Raw genomic sequence first — 16,845 nt, 5'->3', positions numbered from 1 at the left:
GTGTATGTGTGTGTGTGTCTGTTTGTGTGTGTGTGTGCACTCACCTAGTTGAGATTGCAGGTGTCGAGTCCAAGCTCCTGTGTGTGTGTGTGTGTGTGTGTGTGTGTGTGTGTGTGTGTGTGTGTGTGTGTGTGTGTGTGTGTGTGTGTGTGTGTTTGTGTGTGTGCGTGTGTGTGTATGAGTGTGTGTGCGTGTGTGTGTGTGTGTGTGTGTGTGTGTGTGTGTGTTTGTGTGTGTGCGTGTGTGTGTGTATGAGTGTGTGTGCGTGTGTGTGTGTGTGTGTGTACTCACCTAGTTGTACTCACCTAGTTGAGGTTGCAGGGGTCGAGTCCAAGCTCCTGGCCCCGCCTCTTCACTGGTCGCTACTAGGTCACTCTCCCTGAACCATGAGCTTTATCGTACCTCTGCTTAAAGCTATGTATGGATCCTGCCTCCACTACATCGCTTCCCAAACTATTCCACTTCCTGACTACTCTGTGGCTGAAGAAATACTTCCTAACATCCCTTTGATTCATCTGTGTCTTCAGCTTCCAACTGTGTCCCCGTGTTGCTGTGTCCAGTCTCTGGAACATCCTGTCTTTGTCCACCTTGTCAATTCCTATCAGTATTTTGTAAGTCGTTATCATGTCCCCCCTATCTCTCCTGTCCTCCAGTGTCGTCAGGTTGATTTCCCTTAACCTCTCCTCATAGGACATACCTCTTAACTCTGGGATTAGTCTTGTTGCAAACCTTTGCACTTTCTCTAGTTTCTTTACATGCTTGGCTAGGTGTGGGTTCCAAACTGGTGCCGCATACTCTAATATGGGCCTAACGTACACGGTGTACAGGGTCCTGAACGATTCCTTATTAAGATGTCGGAATGCTGTTCTGAGGTTTGCCAGGCGCCCATATGCTGCGGCAGTTATTTGGTGTGTGTGTGTGTGTGTGTGTGTGTGTGTGTGTGTGTGTGTGTGTGTGTGTGTGTGTGTGTGTGTGTGTGTGTGTGTGTGTGTGTGTGTGTGTGTGAGAGACTCAACAATCAATATTTGCACCAATAACTCATTACAGTTGTGACCGGGTGTGGAAGTGTGAATTGCTCATTACTCTATAATTTGTTCATGGTTGTAGCCATGTATAAACGTAAGTAACCATTCTTACAGGATTCATTACCTTTGTAACTTGTGAGTTCATTACCTTTGTACCTAGTTCAGCTATCAAAACTTTGGGGGCCCAGTCCCTGGACCCATTACGTACCTCTGTAATCTGTAAATACCTTTGTAACTTGTCATGATTGTGACTAGACCTACCTGGAGTTCATTACCTTTGTAAATTGTGAGTTCATTACCTTTGTAAATTGTGTATTCATTACCTCTGTAACTTGCTCAGCTATCAAAACTTTGGAGTCCAGTCCCTGGACCAATTATGTACCTCTGTAATCTTTTGACTACCGCCCACAGGATGGGTATGGGGTGCATAATAAACATATTAAACTAAAAACTAAACTACCTATTTGGGGCCGTAGAGCCAATATTTACGAACGAACTGACCTGATTTTCACAACAAACATAGAAGAATGATTGCTCTATATGCTCTGGTTCCGAATTTTGACGTATCCCAAATATTTTCAGATTTGTGTGGGTAAACAAAGGCGATATCTTCCTAAATGTCATGAATCACAGAAACTGTATTTTTTTTAGAATGAAGATAAGGTTTATTACAAACCTAGGCATGAGGGAGGATGGAATTAGAAGTGTTCTATCAGCAGCAAGTGTCAAAACCACTTTTCCAAGTACCACTTGTTAATGCACCCTGCCAAATGTAATTTTTCGTAAATTTTGCTTTTTTCATTTGCTTTTCGGCCCGTCTTTCTGACACTTTATCAAATCATGTTTGATATGTGCAAGAAAGGTATAAAATACCGACAATATGAAAGTTAAGACACATGTGCAACATCTGGATATCTTTTTTGTAGACGTTTCGCCATCCAGTGGCTTTATCAATACAGATTCTAGGACATAATGTTTGATATAAGCTTCTATTAGTACACCACAATTGAACGTAATCGCTCGACAAATAAAAAAAGTCGACCCATTTCAGCCTCCTATTTTCCTCCTGAAGAAGTAGAATCTCCTTCTTCAACACTTGAACCTGAGATTCTAAAACACTACAGCAAGCCATGGTGCTTGGTAACACCCACGATAACTCCCTAACCTAACCCCAGTGGAAATAAGTCACTCTGTCTGACTTTTTTGGGTTATCCCAGGTTCTCTACACATATGCTGCTATGTATGATAATTCTATGTAACTGTATTTGTGTATACCTGAATAAACTTACTTACTTACATAACCACTGACCGCAGAATATTGACCACTGACCGCAGCGTACCCTGCAACTCTCATCAGTGTTACAACAGCTATTCCATTAAGGCTATTCTTGCAAGCATACTCCATAAGTGATTGTGGTTTCGCCGAATTTTCCCTTCAGTTCATGATTACTGCTGAAATTCACAGTGGATGTTACACCTAGGAAGCGTGTAAATACTGTACCTCTTTGAAAACATGCTGATTTGAGTATCAGACAGATCGTCAAAAAATTTCAGCCTCGCATAGTCAACTGTTGTTCAGACTGTAAAGAGAGCTGACGAAACTGGCGATTGTGGAGTGCTGCTTGAGGAAGATGCGGAAAAAAAACACAAGACAACACCTCACAATGACAAGGTTATCATAAGAAATAGTGTGAAGGATCCCAAGAAAACCAGCAACGATCTACAGAGAGATTTGGCTTCAGCTGGCAAAAATGTTGATTCTTCAACTGTTTGACGAAGGAGCCTTGAAGTTGACAGAACTACCAGAAAGCCGGTAAAGAAGTAATTACTGACTGCTGCTATGAAGAAAAATCGGCTGCTGTAGGCACTCGAAAAGATGTAGCGCATTTTGAAGTACATGGGTACAGATCAGTGGTAATGAAACGGAGCAAAGGCCAACCTCTTCGGAATGGAGAAATTCAACAAGCGCCAAGACACCCATCTAAGATTTTTTAGAGCAGTTTTACTGCTAAAGGCCCTAGACGGCTTGTTATTGTTGAGGGAATGATGAACAGTGTCAAATACAAGGCAATCCTAGCAACTCATTTGTTTCCCATTGTGGATAGTCTCTCCTGGTGGAGAAGGCATTTTCCAGCAGGATCTTGCTCCATGCCACACTTCCAGAAAAATGCTGACATTCTTCGAAAAGAGTTCTCAACTGACCTGGAAATTCTCCTGACCTCAACCCAGTTGAGAATCTATGGGCAATAACCAAACCCAGGATCGCGAAACAGGACTGTTCAGTTGTGGAGAAGCTAATTGTTGCTTTTATTAGGACCAGGTACACGACGAAGAACTTGCCAAATTGGTTGATTCTGTGCCAAAGCGTGTAGCAGTGTTTATGAAAGCAAAGGGTAGTCATATCTCTTATGTCAATTATCTGTCATATCATTGCTGTGTATTTTTCAAATAAACATTAATTTTCCAATTAAATGTCTTATTTCATCATTGTCCCAGTTAATATGCACACTACTGTATACAATGAGAGGCACATGCATCTCTAAGTATACATGATGGAATTGAGATATGTAATGTTGTAATAGGTTAGTGAAGTGTCCTTGGTGAGTTGTGAGGTGTTCATGAGGGTAGCCGAGACAGCGTGTTTCCTGCTGATTGTCTTCAAAAGTTTGAATGGTCTTATAGAACATTTCACCATTATCTTATCATTATGTTTCTGCTGTATATTCTCTAGTTTTATTGCCTTCAACCTCAGCCTGCTCTATTCCCCAGCTTGTCATGCATCAGAGCTTGTTCTTCACCCCAGCTTACTATAAATCTCAACCTGTTCTTCACCCCAGCTTGCCCTACACACAAGCTTGCATTACACCCACCTTGCTCTACACCTCAGCTTGCCCTACACCACAGCTTCCAGCTTGCCCTATACCTCATCTTACTCTACACCCAAACTTGCTTACTGAGTAGTTTGTCCTCATGCAGGTGTGGGTTGCTGCTTCACGTAGGTCTGGACAAACAAGACTCAAGAAATCGTAGTGACACGATTGCAAATAAACCATACCCCCGGCCGGGATTGAACCCGCGGTCATAGAGTCTCAAAACTCCAGCCCGTCGCGTTAGCCACTAGACCAGCTAGCCACAATAAGATTCATCCAACTAGGTATATTTCTACACCATAGGAAAGTTAGCACAGGCACCTCTGTGACCACAAATGCAAGTTTTTACAGACGAATCTCCAGCTAGCGTGGCCGTGACGAACTCTAGCTCAAGTCCCTTCACTGCCGTCAACATGACTCAAGAAATCGTCTGTAAAAACTTGCATTTGTGGTCACAGAGGTGCCTGTGCTAACTTTCCTATGGTGTAGAAATATACCTAGTTGGATGAATCTTATTGTGGCTAGCTGGTCTAGTGGCTAACGCGACGGGCTGGAGTTTTGAGACTCTATGACCGCGGGTTCAATCCCGGCCGGGGGTATGGATATTTGCAATCGTGTCACTACGATTTCTTGTGTCATGTTGACGGCAGTGAAGGGACTTGAGCTAGAGTTCGTCACGGCCACGCTAGCTGGAGATTCGTCTGAAAAAACTTGCATTTGTGGTCACAGAGGTGCCTGTGCTAACTTTCCTATGGTGTAGAAATATACCTAGTTGGATGAATCTTATTGTGGCTAGCTTGTCTAGTGGCTAACGCGACGGGCTGGAGTTTTGAGACTCTATGACCGCGGGTTCAATCCCGGCCGGGGGTATGGTTCTGGACAAACAAGGCAGGCACTACCTCAAGGACAGCCATTTTTTTTTTTAAGATATTTTCGTCATTCCTCGATAAAGATAAGTATCCCAGCCTACTGTATGTCAAATTAAGTTGAAGGTACAGAGGAGGTAAACGGCAACATTAAGTGTTGGTAGTATGATTTGCTGGGTGGGTTGGTGGGGGGTGGGCAGAGTCAGTGTTCATCCACCCACAGACTAGAGTCGACGGGCGCCACCCTCCTCAGTGTTGCTTGGGGCAGTAGCTGAGACACTTGTCTTCAGTATTCTACCACTTATCACTGATCAAGTGTAGCTCAGCAGTCACCGACAGCTTGGAGAGTACTGTGAAACACTCCTGAAAGTGCTATCTATCGCTTCAGAACTCTACTCTTAACGTACAGACGTCGACAAAAAAAGAAAACCCAAGAAGTGAATAATGAGTTGGTTAGTGACGGTCGTGTGTGCGGTGGTGGTGATTTGGATACTGAAGAAATACTGGTCCGACTTACGCAAGAGGTTAGTGTCAAATGTTGGAGCAAACAGCAAAGTAAATGGAATATTGAGTGCCAGTCTGTTGGTGAACCCATGTTCTGGCTTTGAGACATACAGTGCTAAATTTCACCAAAAGTGCATATAGGATTTTAGGCTTAGGGGGAGGGCGGGAGCTAAAAAAAAAAAAAAAGAATGAAGCTGAAAAAAATTCGAAGAAACCACAATTAGCTGAGTACACACACACACACACAAATGGAAGGTAGAAGGGATGATACTCAAGTAATGCAGGAATACCTAGTGAACAGAAAGTAACAGGTGATAGTAAGAGAAGAGGTGTTGGGGTGAGCACAAGTGGGAGGTGAAGCTCCATGGAAACTAGACAGGAGAAAGAAGGGTGGACAGACTGCATAAGTTTGGGTTGCTAGAAGGCATTTTACATTGTGTAACAAAAGACCGAAAGATGTGGGCCTCGGTGATAAGATATTTAAGTGGATAAAAATAATAACTGAAGAAACAAAAACTCACATTAAGGGAGGAATGATGAATATGACCCAAAGCTCTCTCTCTTGTATGTGAATGACCTACCAGAGGGAATTGATTCTTACAAAATGTACAGATAATGCACAACTGATGAGGATAAATCAACTGAGGACATCAGAAGACTGAAAGAAACCTGGATTATTATTATAATTATAATCAAGGGGAAGCGCTAAACCCGGAGGATTCTACAGCGCCTGGGGGGGGGGATGTGGAAGGCATTCAGGCTTAATTCGGGGAACTGGAGCACAGATCCAATTCCCTAAATCAAGAGCCCCTCACCAATATCAAGGAACCTTCCTTGAGGGGAAGAAACCTGGAGAGACTAAAGTAATGTTCCAGTGTGTGAATGCCGATGATCAGTTCCAACAAGTAAAAAAAAAAAAAATTCGGAGAAAGGCCATAATACCAATTGAGAGGTGACACTCAAATACAAATAAGAATTTGAACAAGACGCCATTCAGAATGCTACACACAAGTTCCATACTGACACATAGTGCCAGCATGGAACTTATAAATAACAGAAATAGCTTCAAAGGTTTATCATCCAGTTGTTTCCGGAGTTGTGGGGAAAGAACTACGATGAGGGACCAGAATGAGAGGATAAAGATTGTGTGCAGCTGTCCAAAAACGACAAAGGAACATTATGAAAGTAGTTTTTTTTTGGGTGAAGTGAGGACGTTCTCTCTCTCCTCTCTTCATCCCTCCCTTCATATGCTCTTGCTGTACCACCACCCATCATTTCTGCCCTGTCCACAGGTACTTTGCAGCGCTCATGAACTACTTAAGCCAGGATGAGGACGCCAAGATGCTGGAGATGAAGAAAGAAGTGTTCGCCACGCTGGGGTCAGAGGTGTCACACGACCCGCAACTCAGGAAAGAAAATGCCATCAAGATCCTCGAGATCGGAGTTGGTACAGGTATGTACTCCCCCCCCCCACAATGAGAGGTGGGTACCTGCCTGTTGCAACCCCTGAATGGGTTACAATGATTATTATGTATATATAATGTATATTACCTTTTCATTTAATTTTATATTGCTTATATTTCCGGTAATAGCTAAATCGTAAATGTATGACTTTATATTATTATTTGACTGTTATATTGTTATTTGACTTATGTTGTTAGGATGTATATAAAATGTGCTCAGTTAGGCTTGATTGTCAAACGACTGTAATTATCGCTTGTCGCTCGTTATACTGCCGGCTTCTGAGCTGCAGTTGTCCACGTAGCTATCACGTGATCGAGGGGGGGTGTCCTGACCTCTCGTGTAGTAGTCAGTCTGCTAGAGACTCGCTTGCTGGTTGGACATTGTCTGTCTCATTATTCTTGTTAGTTCTGTAGAACTTTGTTCACAGAACATTGTATAGACTTTGTGATTTTCGACGTTGTACTGAGGTTGTGTGTCACATAGACACTCTGAACATCTCAGGTCCCGAGCTATAGCTTCTGACCTAATTTTGTACTGGTTCCTGTGTATTGTCACAGTCACAGTTTTCCTATGCTGAACGTAGATTCAGTTTTATGGGAGTTTTATAACTTGTGGAGGATCTGCAGATGGTCCCTACTTATTGTCGTTATATTATTTCCCAGTTCCTGATTCTGTGTCGCAGTCGCTTGATATTGCATTGCTATTGGGCTTAGTATTCTTTGTTGTTCAAGCAGATTGTTCGGGTTGCCAGTCAGTCAAGAAGTTAGTTTATTTGAGGACTTTGTCAGTCACTTGTTTAAGTCTTATTAGAGTCTTGAGACACAGCTAACTACTTAAGAGCACTTATACGCATACACACACTTGTACATATTTGTAATATCTTATTAAATGTTAATGTACCTGACGGTACTTAAGAATTATAAATGTGATATGTGCTTTCAGCACAATAATATTGAACTCGAGAGACTGATTTTATTTTGATTGCTGTAATTAATTTAATTTGATAATATACCTCTAGACAACTTACTACATAATAAATTTATTAAATTTTAATTTCTCTAGTGAGTAGCCTACCAGTTGTAATCCTAAAGCACTATTGAACCATACTAAATTTTAATGGATAATTGGACAAGGATACTGACTACTTGTTACGAAAACCCAGTAACAGGCTGGATGCTAGAAGGGCAGTCCTTTCTAGTATTCACTGGAGATCTCTAAGCTTTTAGAATCGCGTTTTTTGTAACACTGCCCCATCTCATAACAGGTACGTACTTGTTCCATCTCATAACAGGTACGTACTTGTTCCATCTCATGACAGGTATGTACTTGTCCCATCTCATAAGAGGTACTTGTCCCATCTCATAAGAGGTACTTGTCCCATCTCATAAGAGGTACTTGTCCCATCTCATAAGAGGTACTTGTCCCATCTCATGACAGGTACTTGTCCCATCTCATGAGAGGTACGTACTTGTTCCATCTCATGACAGGTACGTACTTGTCCCATCTCATGACAAGTATATACTTGTACCATCTCATAACAGGTACTTGTCTCATCTCATGAGAGATACTTGTCCCATCTCTTGCATCTCATAGCTGTATAGCCCTTGTGGCTTAGCGCTTCTTTTTTTATTATAATAATAATAATTGCATCTCATAGTGGTCCACAAAGTTTGATTCCCGTCTCTACTGCCATTGAACTTTTCCGTGCAGTATCGAGAATGCCTCTTCAGATCGACTTCACACACCCATAACTCCCACACACCAACTCGCTCCCATACACCAACAACTCACTCCTACCCCTGCCCCCCCAGCAACTCGTTTCCATGTTTCTCGTACACCAAGGCCACATATTATCGGTAGGGAGATAAGTTAATCAATTTTGTGAAGCTTAGTTCAATGTCGGCCTCTTATCTAATCTCTTATTGCATGCCTCGCTGCAAGAGTGTGAGAATACGAGAGACAGAAACAAGAGGAATGGTTCTCTGTACATTTAGACCCCCACCTGAGGTCCTCTTCAACAGACCTGGTGAACAGTAATCGCTCCCATCTTGTTCCTCATCCTCATATCTGACATAGACAAGGATGTCAGCCACAGCACCGTGTCTTCCTTTGCAGATGACACCCGAATCTGCATGACAGTGTCTTCCATTGCAGACACTGCAAGGCTCCAGGCGGACATCAACCAAATCTTTCAGTGCGCTGCAGAAAATAATATGAAGTTCAACGATGAGAAATTTCAATTACTCCGATATGGTAAATGTGAGGAAATTAAAACTTCATCTGAGCATAAAACAAATTCTAACCACACAACAGAGCGAAAAACTAACGTCAAAGACCTGGGAGTGATCATGTCGGAGGATCTCACCTTCTAGGACCATAATACTGTATCAAGCGCATCTACTAGAAAAATGACAGGATGGATAATGAGAACCTTCAAAACGAGGGATGCCAAGCCCATGATGACACTCTTCAGGTCGCTTGTTCTATCTAGGCTGGAATATTGCTGCACACCAACAGCACCTTTCAAGGCAGGTGAAATTGCTGACCTAGAAAATGTACAGAGAACCTTCATGGCGCACATAACTGAGATAAACCACCTCAATTTCTGGGAACGCTTGAAGTTCCTGAACCTGTATTCCCTGGAATGCAGGCGGGAGAGATACATGATTATGTACACCTGGAAAATCCTAGAGGGACTAGTACCAAACTTGCACACGAAAATCACTCACAACGAAAGCAAAAGACTCGGCAGACGATGCAACATCCCTCCAATGAAAAGCAGGGGTGCCACTAGCATGTTAAGAGACAACACAGTAAGTGTCAAGGGCCCAAGACTGTTCAACTGCCTCCCAGCATACATAAGGGGGATTACCAATAGACCTCTGACAGTCTTCAAGCAGGCACTGGACAGGCACCTAAAGTTGGTACCTGACCAGCCGGGCTGTGGTTCATACTTTGGATTGCGTGCAGCCAGCAGTAACAGCCTGGTTGATTAGGCCCTGATCCACCATGAGGCCTGGTCACAGACCGGGCCACGGGGGCGTTGACCCCCAAAACTCTCTAGAAGTAAGACAGGGAAACGTGCACCAACAGGGAATACATTCACAGAAACCCAAGGCAAACGGAAACCAAGCCTGTGCACATACTATGCACTTGGTATCTGCTGGCATGGGAAATCTGGAAAAACAGATGGGACGTGCAACTATGACCACCCTAGAAAATGCCATGCCCATATGACAACAGGAAAATGCAAACTCCCTTCCTGTAAGCTTTTTCACCCTGAACTGTGTACCTCTTCAGTACAGGAAAGACTGTGGTATAACTTAAATTGCCAGGCATACCATCTAAAGGGGACAAAAAGATACAAAACATCCAGGCCATGGGAAAACCTGGGTAGCCACAGCCACTCAAGAGGGAGAGGTTTTTTTAGTGCCAGGAAGGAAAAAAAAACTGGCAGGAAATGGCAGAAATCGTACACCAAATCCAGTCATTCCTGGAGTGGAACCACAGTCGATGGCCTCCACTCCAAACCAACAGATACAGATACTAATGCCGGAAAAAAAATCCCCCCCCCCAGTACCAACAATACCACCAGTCCGATAACATTCTTCTTTGCAAATATACAGGGTCTAAAGCCAGCAACAAACAACAAAATACCTTTCATCCGTGGACTGCTTGCAGAGGCAAAGGCAATGTTCGCGGCTTTCACTGAGACCCACATAAAGGATCACTTGGACAACGAAATATGGATCCCAGGTTACAACCTATACAGATGTGACAGAGTGAACAGGCAAAAGGGGGGTGTTGGCCTGTACATTGCAGAGTCACTGGTTTGCACAGAACTGCTTAATGCCTCAAATGATGTAGTGGAAGTTTTAGCAGTAAAGGTCGAGAACCAAAACCTAGTCATTGTGGTAGTCTACAAGCCTCAGGATGCAACATCCCAGCAATTCCAGGAACAGCTGTTAAAAATTGACCACTGTCTGGAAAATCTTCCAGCTCCTGCACCCAACATCTTGCTCCTGGGGGATTTCAACTTAAGGCACCTAAAATGGAGGAATATAGCAAATAATATTGTTGCAGTAATAACACCAGGAGGCAGCTCTGATGAAAACTCACACTCACACGAGCTTTTAAATCTCTGCACAAAATTCAATTTAAACCAGCAAATAATAAAGCCTACTAGACTGGAGAATACACTAGACCTCATCTTCACTAACAATGATGATCTGATAAGAAATGTCACCATATCAAAAACAATATACTCAGATCACAACATAATTGAGGTTCAGACATGTATGCGTATGCCCCAGACCAACATAATGAGACTAGTCACGAGGGAGCATTCACCAAATTCAACTTCAATAACAAAAACATAAAGTGGGACCAAGTAAACCAAGTCCTAACCGATATAAGCTGGGAAGATATACTAAGCAACACAGACCCCAACTTATGCCTAGAACAGATTAACTCGGTGGCACTCGATGTATGCACAAGGCTTATTCCTCTAAGAAAAAGGAGTAGTAGATGTAAAATAGAAAGAGACAGGCACTCCCTTTACAGGCGATGGAAAAGAATAACAGAGCGGCTAAAAGAGGTCAATATATCTGAAATGCGTAGGGAGACACTGGTCAGAGAAATAGCAAGCATCGAACTTAAGCTAAAAGAATCCTTTAGGAGTCAGGAATCGCGGGAAGAACTAAAAGCCATAAATGAAATCGAAAGAAACCCAAAGTATTTCTTCTCCTATGCCAAATCAAAATCGAGAACAACGTCCAGTATTGGGCCCCTACTTAAACAAGATGGGTCCTACACAGATGACAGCAAGGAAATGAGTGAGCTACTCAAGTCCCAATATGACTCAGTTTTTAGCAAGCCGCTAACCAGACTGAGAGTCGAAGATCAAAATGAATTTTTTATGAGCCACAAAATTTGATTAACAGAAGCCTATCCGATGTTATCCTGACGCCAAATGACTTCGAACAGGCGATAAATGACATGCCCATGCACTCTGCCCCAGGGCCAGACTCATGGAACTCTGTGTTCATCAAGAACTGCAAGAAGCTCCTATCACGAGCCTTTTCCATCCTATGGAGAGGGAGCATGGACACGGGGGTCGTCCCACAGTTACTAAAAACAACAGACATAGCCCCACTCCACAAAGGGGGCAGTAAAGCAACAGCAAAGAACTACAGACCAATAGCACTAACATCCCATATCATAAAAATCTTTGAAAGGGTCCTAAGAAGCAAGATCCACCACCCAGGGCAACATGGGTTTAGAACAGGTCGCGCCTGTCTGTCTCAACTATTGGATCACTACGACAAGGTCCTAAATGCACTAGAAGACAAAAAGAATGCAGATGTAATATATACAGACTTTGCAAAAGCCTTCGACAAGTGTGACCATGGCGTAATAGCGCACAAAATGCGTGCTAAAGGAATAACAGGAAAAGTCGGTCGATGGATCTATAATTTCCTCACTAACAGAACACAGAGAGTAGTCGTCAACAGAGTAAAGTCCGAGGCAGCTACGGTGAAAAGCTCTGTTCCACAAGGCACAGTACTCGCTCCCATCTTGTTCCTCATCCTCATATCCGACATAGACAAGGATGTCAGCCACAGCACCGTGTCTTCCTTTGCAGATGACACCCGAATCTGCATGACAGTGTCTTCCATTGCAGACACTGCAAGGCTCCAGGTGGACATCAACGAAATCTTTCAGTGGGCTGCAGAAAACAATATGAAGTTCAACGATGAGAAATTTCAATTACTCAGATATGGTAAACGTGAGGAAATTAAATCTTCATCAGAGTACAAAACAAATTCTGGCCACAAAATAGAGCGAAACACCAACGTCAAAGACCTGGGAGTGATCATGTCGGAGGATCTTACCATCAAGGACCATAACATTGTATCAGTCGCATCTGCTAGAAAAATGACAGGATGGATAATGAGAACTTCAAAACTAGGGAGGCCAAGCCCATGATGACACTCTTCAGGTCACTTGTTCTATCTAGGCTGGAATATTGCTGCACACTAACAGCACCTTTCAAGGCAGGTGAAATTGCCGACCTAGAAAATGTACAGAGAACTTTCACGGCACGCATAACGGAGATAAAACACCTCAATTACTGGGAGCGCTTGAGGTTCCTAAACCTGTATTCCCTGGAACGCAGGAGGGAGAGATACATGATTATATACACCTGGAAAATCCTAGAGGGACTAGTACCGAACTTGCACATGAAAATCACTCACTACGAAAGCAAAAGACTTGGCAGACGATGCACCATCCCCCCAATGAAAAGCAGGGGTGTCACTAGCACGTTAAGAGACCATACAATAAGTGTCAGGGGCCCGAGACTGTTCAACTGCCTCGCAGCACACATAAGGGGGATTACCAACAGACCCCTGGCAGTCTTCAAGCTGGCACTGGACAAGCACCTAAAGTCAGTTCCTGATCAGCCGGGCTGTGGCTCGTACGTTGGCTTGCGTGCAGCCAGCAGCAACAGCCTGGTTGATGAGGCTCTGATCCACCAGGAGGCCTGGTCACAGACCGGGCCGCGGGGGCGTTGACCCCCGGAACTCTCCAGGTAAACTCCAGGTAAACAGGTAAACAGCACTTCAGTTGAAGGACAGAGTATAAGAACGCATTTACCTTGTTTCACCATATACTGTAACTAAATCGTTATAACTATGACCATAATTTTTAAAGAGGTGGACCGGTAAGCCAGCAGAAGGCCTCAGCCAGATGACCAAAAGCTCCAATGGCGGGTCATCATCTGACTAAGACCAGCGTCAGGAAACACTTGTTCTGTTACCTGGCAAGCCTTACCTAACCTCACCTACGTTGTTTGTCTCCATGTGGGTACTGACTTCCATGTGGGTACTGACTTCCATGTGGGTACTGACTTCCATGTGGGTACTGACTTCCATGTGGGTACTGACTTCTCAATGTCAAGAGTTTATTACACTTTGATGGTCACTATGAGAACATGCGCTTTATTGTCCACTTATTGAGGAATATAGAGATAGGCAGTATAATAACAAAAGTGATATGTCATGGTATCTTATTAATGAAAATTAGATACCAGATATATTAAACAAATTAACTAAATGTAATTGAAACAAACAAATAAGTGAACTGTATATATAAATCCAGACGTACTCCTGCAAATCCTATTGAGGTCTAGTCCATAGGTCTTTTGTGTATTCATGTGCTCTTGGGCGCCCTACCGTCCACACGATGGATGTGGAGTCCACACTAAGATGGTGTTTACAACACTGTTATGAGTATCGTTATGTTTTGTTGTACTTTACGAAGAAATTATTACGATCATGTAAATATAAGTGAGTGCAAGAAGTGTCATGACACTGTGCTGGTCAGAGTGTGGGTCTAATGTCAGACACTGTGCTGGTCAGAGTGTGGGTCTAGTGTCATGACACTGTGCTGGTCAGAGTGTGGTTCTAGTGTCATGACACTGTGCTGGTCAGTGTGGGCAGGGCCGGATTACCGCATAGGCAAACAAGGCATTTACCTAGGGCCCCGTGCATTTGGGGGCCCCGCAGTCCAAGGGGTTCAGGGGCTCATCCAAGACTGCGCACATGGTGCAAGTGCAAAGGGGTCCCTACCTAAAAAGTTCAAGTGTTTGGAGAGTAAAATTGATTTTTAAAAATTAATCAAAACAAAAATAAATAATGAAATAAAATAAAATAAAAATAAATAAACCTAACCATAGATGGCAACACTCAACACACCTTTGTTTACATCAGAACAGCTGTGTTTTCCCGCTAATGGGTGAGTATGGGAGATTCCTCTCCAATTTTCTGTAGTAATTACACGTTATCTAGACTTGTACTGTGACAAATTAACTGAAGTGTTGTTGATAGACATTGATGTGTATGGATAAATGTTTGTTTTCGCCTCTAAATGTTAAGGGAGGTACCTGATAGGGTTACTTGACCAGTAAAGACGCATGGACCAGTTAAGCCGCATTTTTGGTAAAAATACTATAAAGAAAAACCTAAAAAGCAAACTGACTTCCGTTTGTAGGTTTTAAAAGCACTTTGTTCTGTCTTTAAGTCTTTATCATTTCAATAACAGATCTCAATTGATTGATGTTCTACATCACTTCCGTCGCAAATGCTTAGTTTTCAAGTTGCGACGGAAGTGATGTAGAACATCAATTAATTTACTACATATTTCCCCAGAAACACATAAGCCACATCAGAAAATCATTGGTTGGGTGAAACTGAAAATTGTCCCTGCATTCTTTAATTCTCATGTCCTTATCTATGGTGGTAGGCCATATATCATGCAAAACATAATGATTAGTTTAGTTATGAAAATAGTAATATAAATACCATTGTGCATTGTTCTAGGACTCGATATGATTTCTGTTTAAGTAAATTGGAGATCAAGGAGGATGAATTAGTAAAATATTCGTAGCCCAAATCACTAACCTAATCTATGGTAAAAGTTCTGTATATGACTCCTTTCTGGTAACGTTTTTAATTTTTAGATGCGCAGCCAGAGGAAAGGGGGCTACAAGGGCCATATCCCCCCCCAATTGACAGAAAAAAAAATTTAATTAAAAAATTAATAATAATTGATAATGAAAAATTTGTATTTGCATGATTACAGACAGTGATTCATCCTCATTATGGCATCTCGTGAACGTGATGTTGGACGTTCTTATGCGAGTGGGTCACAGAAAAGAAAATTCAAGAAGAAGAACAGAAAAAGAAAGATGTAGGAAGCTGCAGAAAGATCACAGACATGCTCACGAAAACAGTTTCTGATGTTACCAGTACAGTTGAATCTGCAGATACGTCAGATCATACAGGAAGCCCTCCCTCTATTATTTCTCAGTCAGCATCTACTTCTTTTGTGTCTCCTCTCAATGTCTCAACGGACATTTCATCCACAGGATTTGTCTTAAAAGATCCTGCCTCACGGCCAAATGTAATCCCAGATTCTCTACGTAATGCTTTCATTGCAGAAAACTTCAGTCAAACTCTGAACATTGACTTTAGGAAATCAGCAAGGATTTATGATGATGGAAGTCGTCGTTGTTTAAAGTCATCTATGTTTTATAGGAAGCTTGCAAATTCAGAAACTGTGAAAAGATCATGGATGGTATACTCTGAAAGCTCAGGAAAAGTGTACTGTTCAGCATGCAAGCTATTTTCAACCAAAGAAAATACCTTCACACAGGGGTTCTATGACTGGAAAAATTCCAAGCGTTTCGAGGAACATGAAAACAGCACCACTCACAGGAGCTGCATTTTAGCCAGTGTATTTCACGCACAGAAAAAAGGCTTATTGGATTCTCATTTGGAAAATCAAACTGAAAAAGAGTGCACTTATTGGAGAAAAGTTCTAGAAAGAGTTGTTGCTGTTGTAAAATTCTTAGCTCTAAGAGGACTTGCTTTCCGTGGAGAAAATGAGGTTTTTGGTTCGGAAAACAATGGCAATTTCCTAGGGATCATAGAACTGTTAGCACAATTCGATCCATTCTTAGCAAATCATGTGTCACGCCTTGAGAATGCAGGAAGAGGCACTGTATCTTACATGTCATCTACTATATGCAATGAATTTATTGAACTGATGACTAAGAAGGTCCTCAATAACATCATAGCAGCTGTGAAAACTGCAAAATACTTTGCAATAAGTGTAGATTCAACACCAGATATTTCACATACAGATCAATTGACATTCATTGTTCGCTTTGTCGACTCCAGTGGTAAGCCTGTAGAGCGCTTTATAAAATTCATTCCTCTTTCAGGCCATGATGGAGAAACAATGATGAATGTAGTACTGGATACTCTGCTTGAACATGATCTCTCTATTATGGATTGCCGTGGCCAGAGCTACGACAATGCAAGTAACATGTCGGGTAAATATAATGGATTGCAAGCCCGTATCAAGCAAATCAACCCACTTGCTGAATATATGCCCTGCTCAGCACATTCTCTTAATCTTGTTGGGTCATGTGCTGCGGGGTGTTGTGTCGCTGCAGTTTCACTTTTTGGACTTTTACAAGCACTCTTTAATTTTTTCTCTGCTTCAACGCATCGGTGGAGAATACTCAAGTCAACCATTCATGGAGATGTC

At 42.5% G+C, this 16,845-nt stretch overlaps 1 protein-coding gene across 1 annotated transcript in view; it reads left to right on the top strand.

Moving 5' to 3' along the window:
• The first annotated feature begins 4,963 nt into the window (after window positions 1-4,963).
• LOC128684161 (thiol S-methyltransferase TMT1A) overlaps window positions 4,964-16,845 on the top strand; it is a 37,623-nt gene continuing 25,741 nt past the window's right edge. Inside the window, exons 1-2 of the mRNA XM_070095472.1 lie at window positions 4,964-5,285; window positions 6,558-6,718. Of these exons, the coding sequence (XP_069951573.1) occupies window positions 5,206-5,285; window positions 6,558-6,718 (241 nt within the window). The 5' untranslated portion in view covers window positions 4,964-5,205. The remainder of the gene's footprint in view (window positions 5,286-6,557; window positions 6,719-16,845) is intronic.

Source organism: Cherax quadricarinatus, chromosome 4, assembly GCF_038502225.1.
Source record: "Cherax quadricarinatus isolate ZL_2023a chromosome 4, ASM3850222v1, whole genome shotgun sequence".
NCBI classification, from domain to species: domain Eukaryota; kingdom Metazoa; phylum Arthropoda; class Malacostraca; order Decapoda; family Parastacidae; genus Cherax; species Cherax quadricarinatus.
This window is presented reverse-complemented; position numbering and strand designations above follow the sequence as displayed.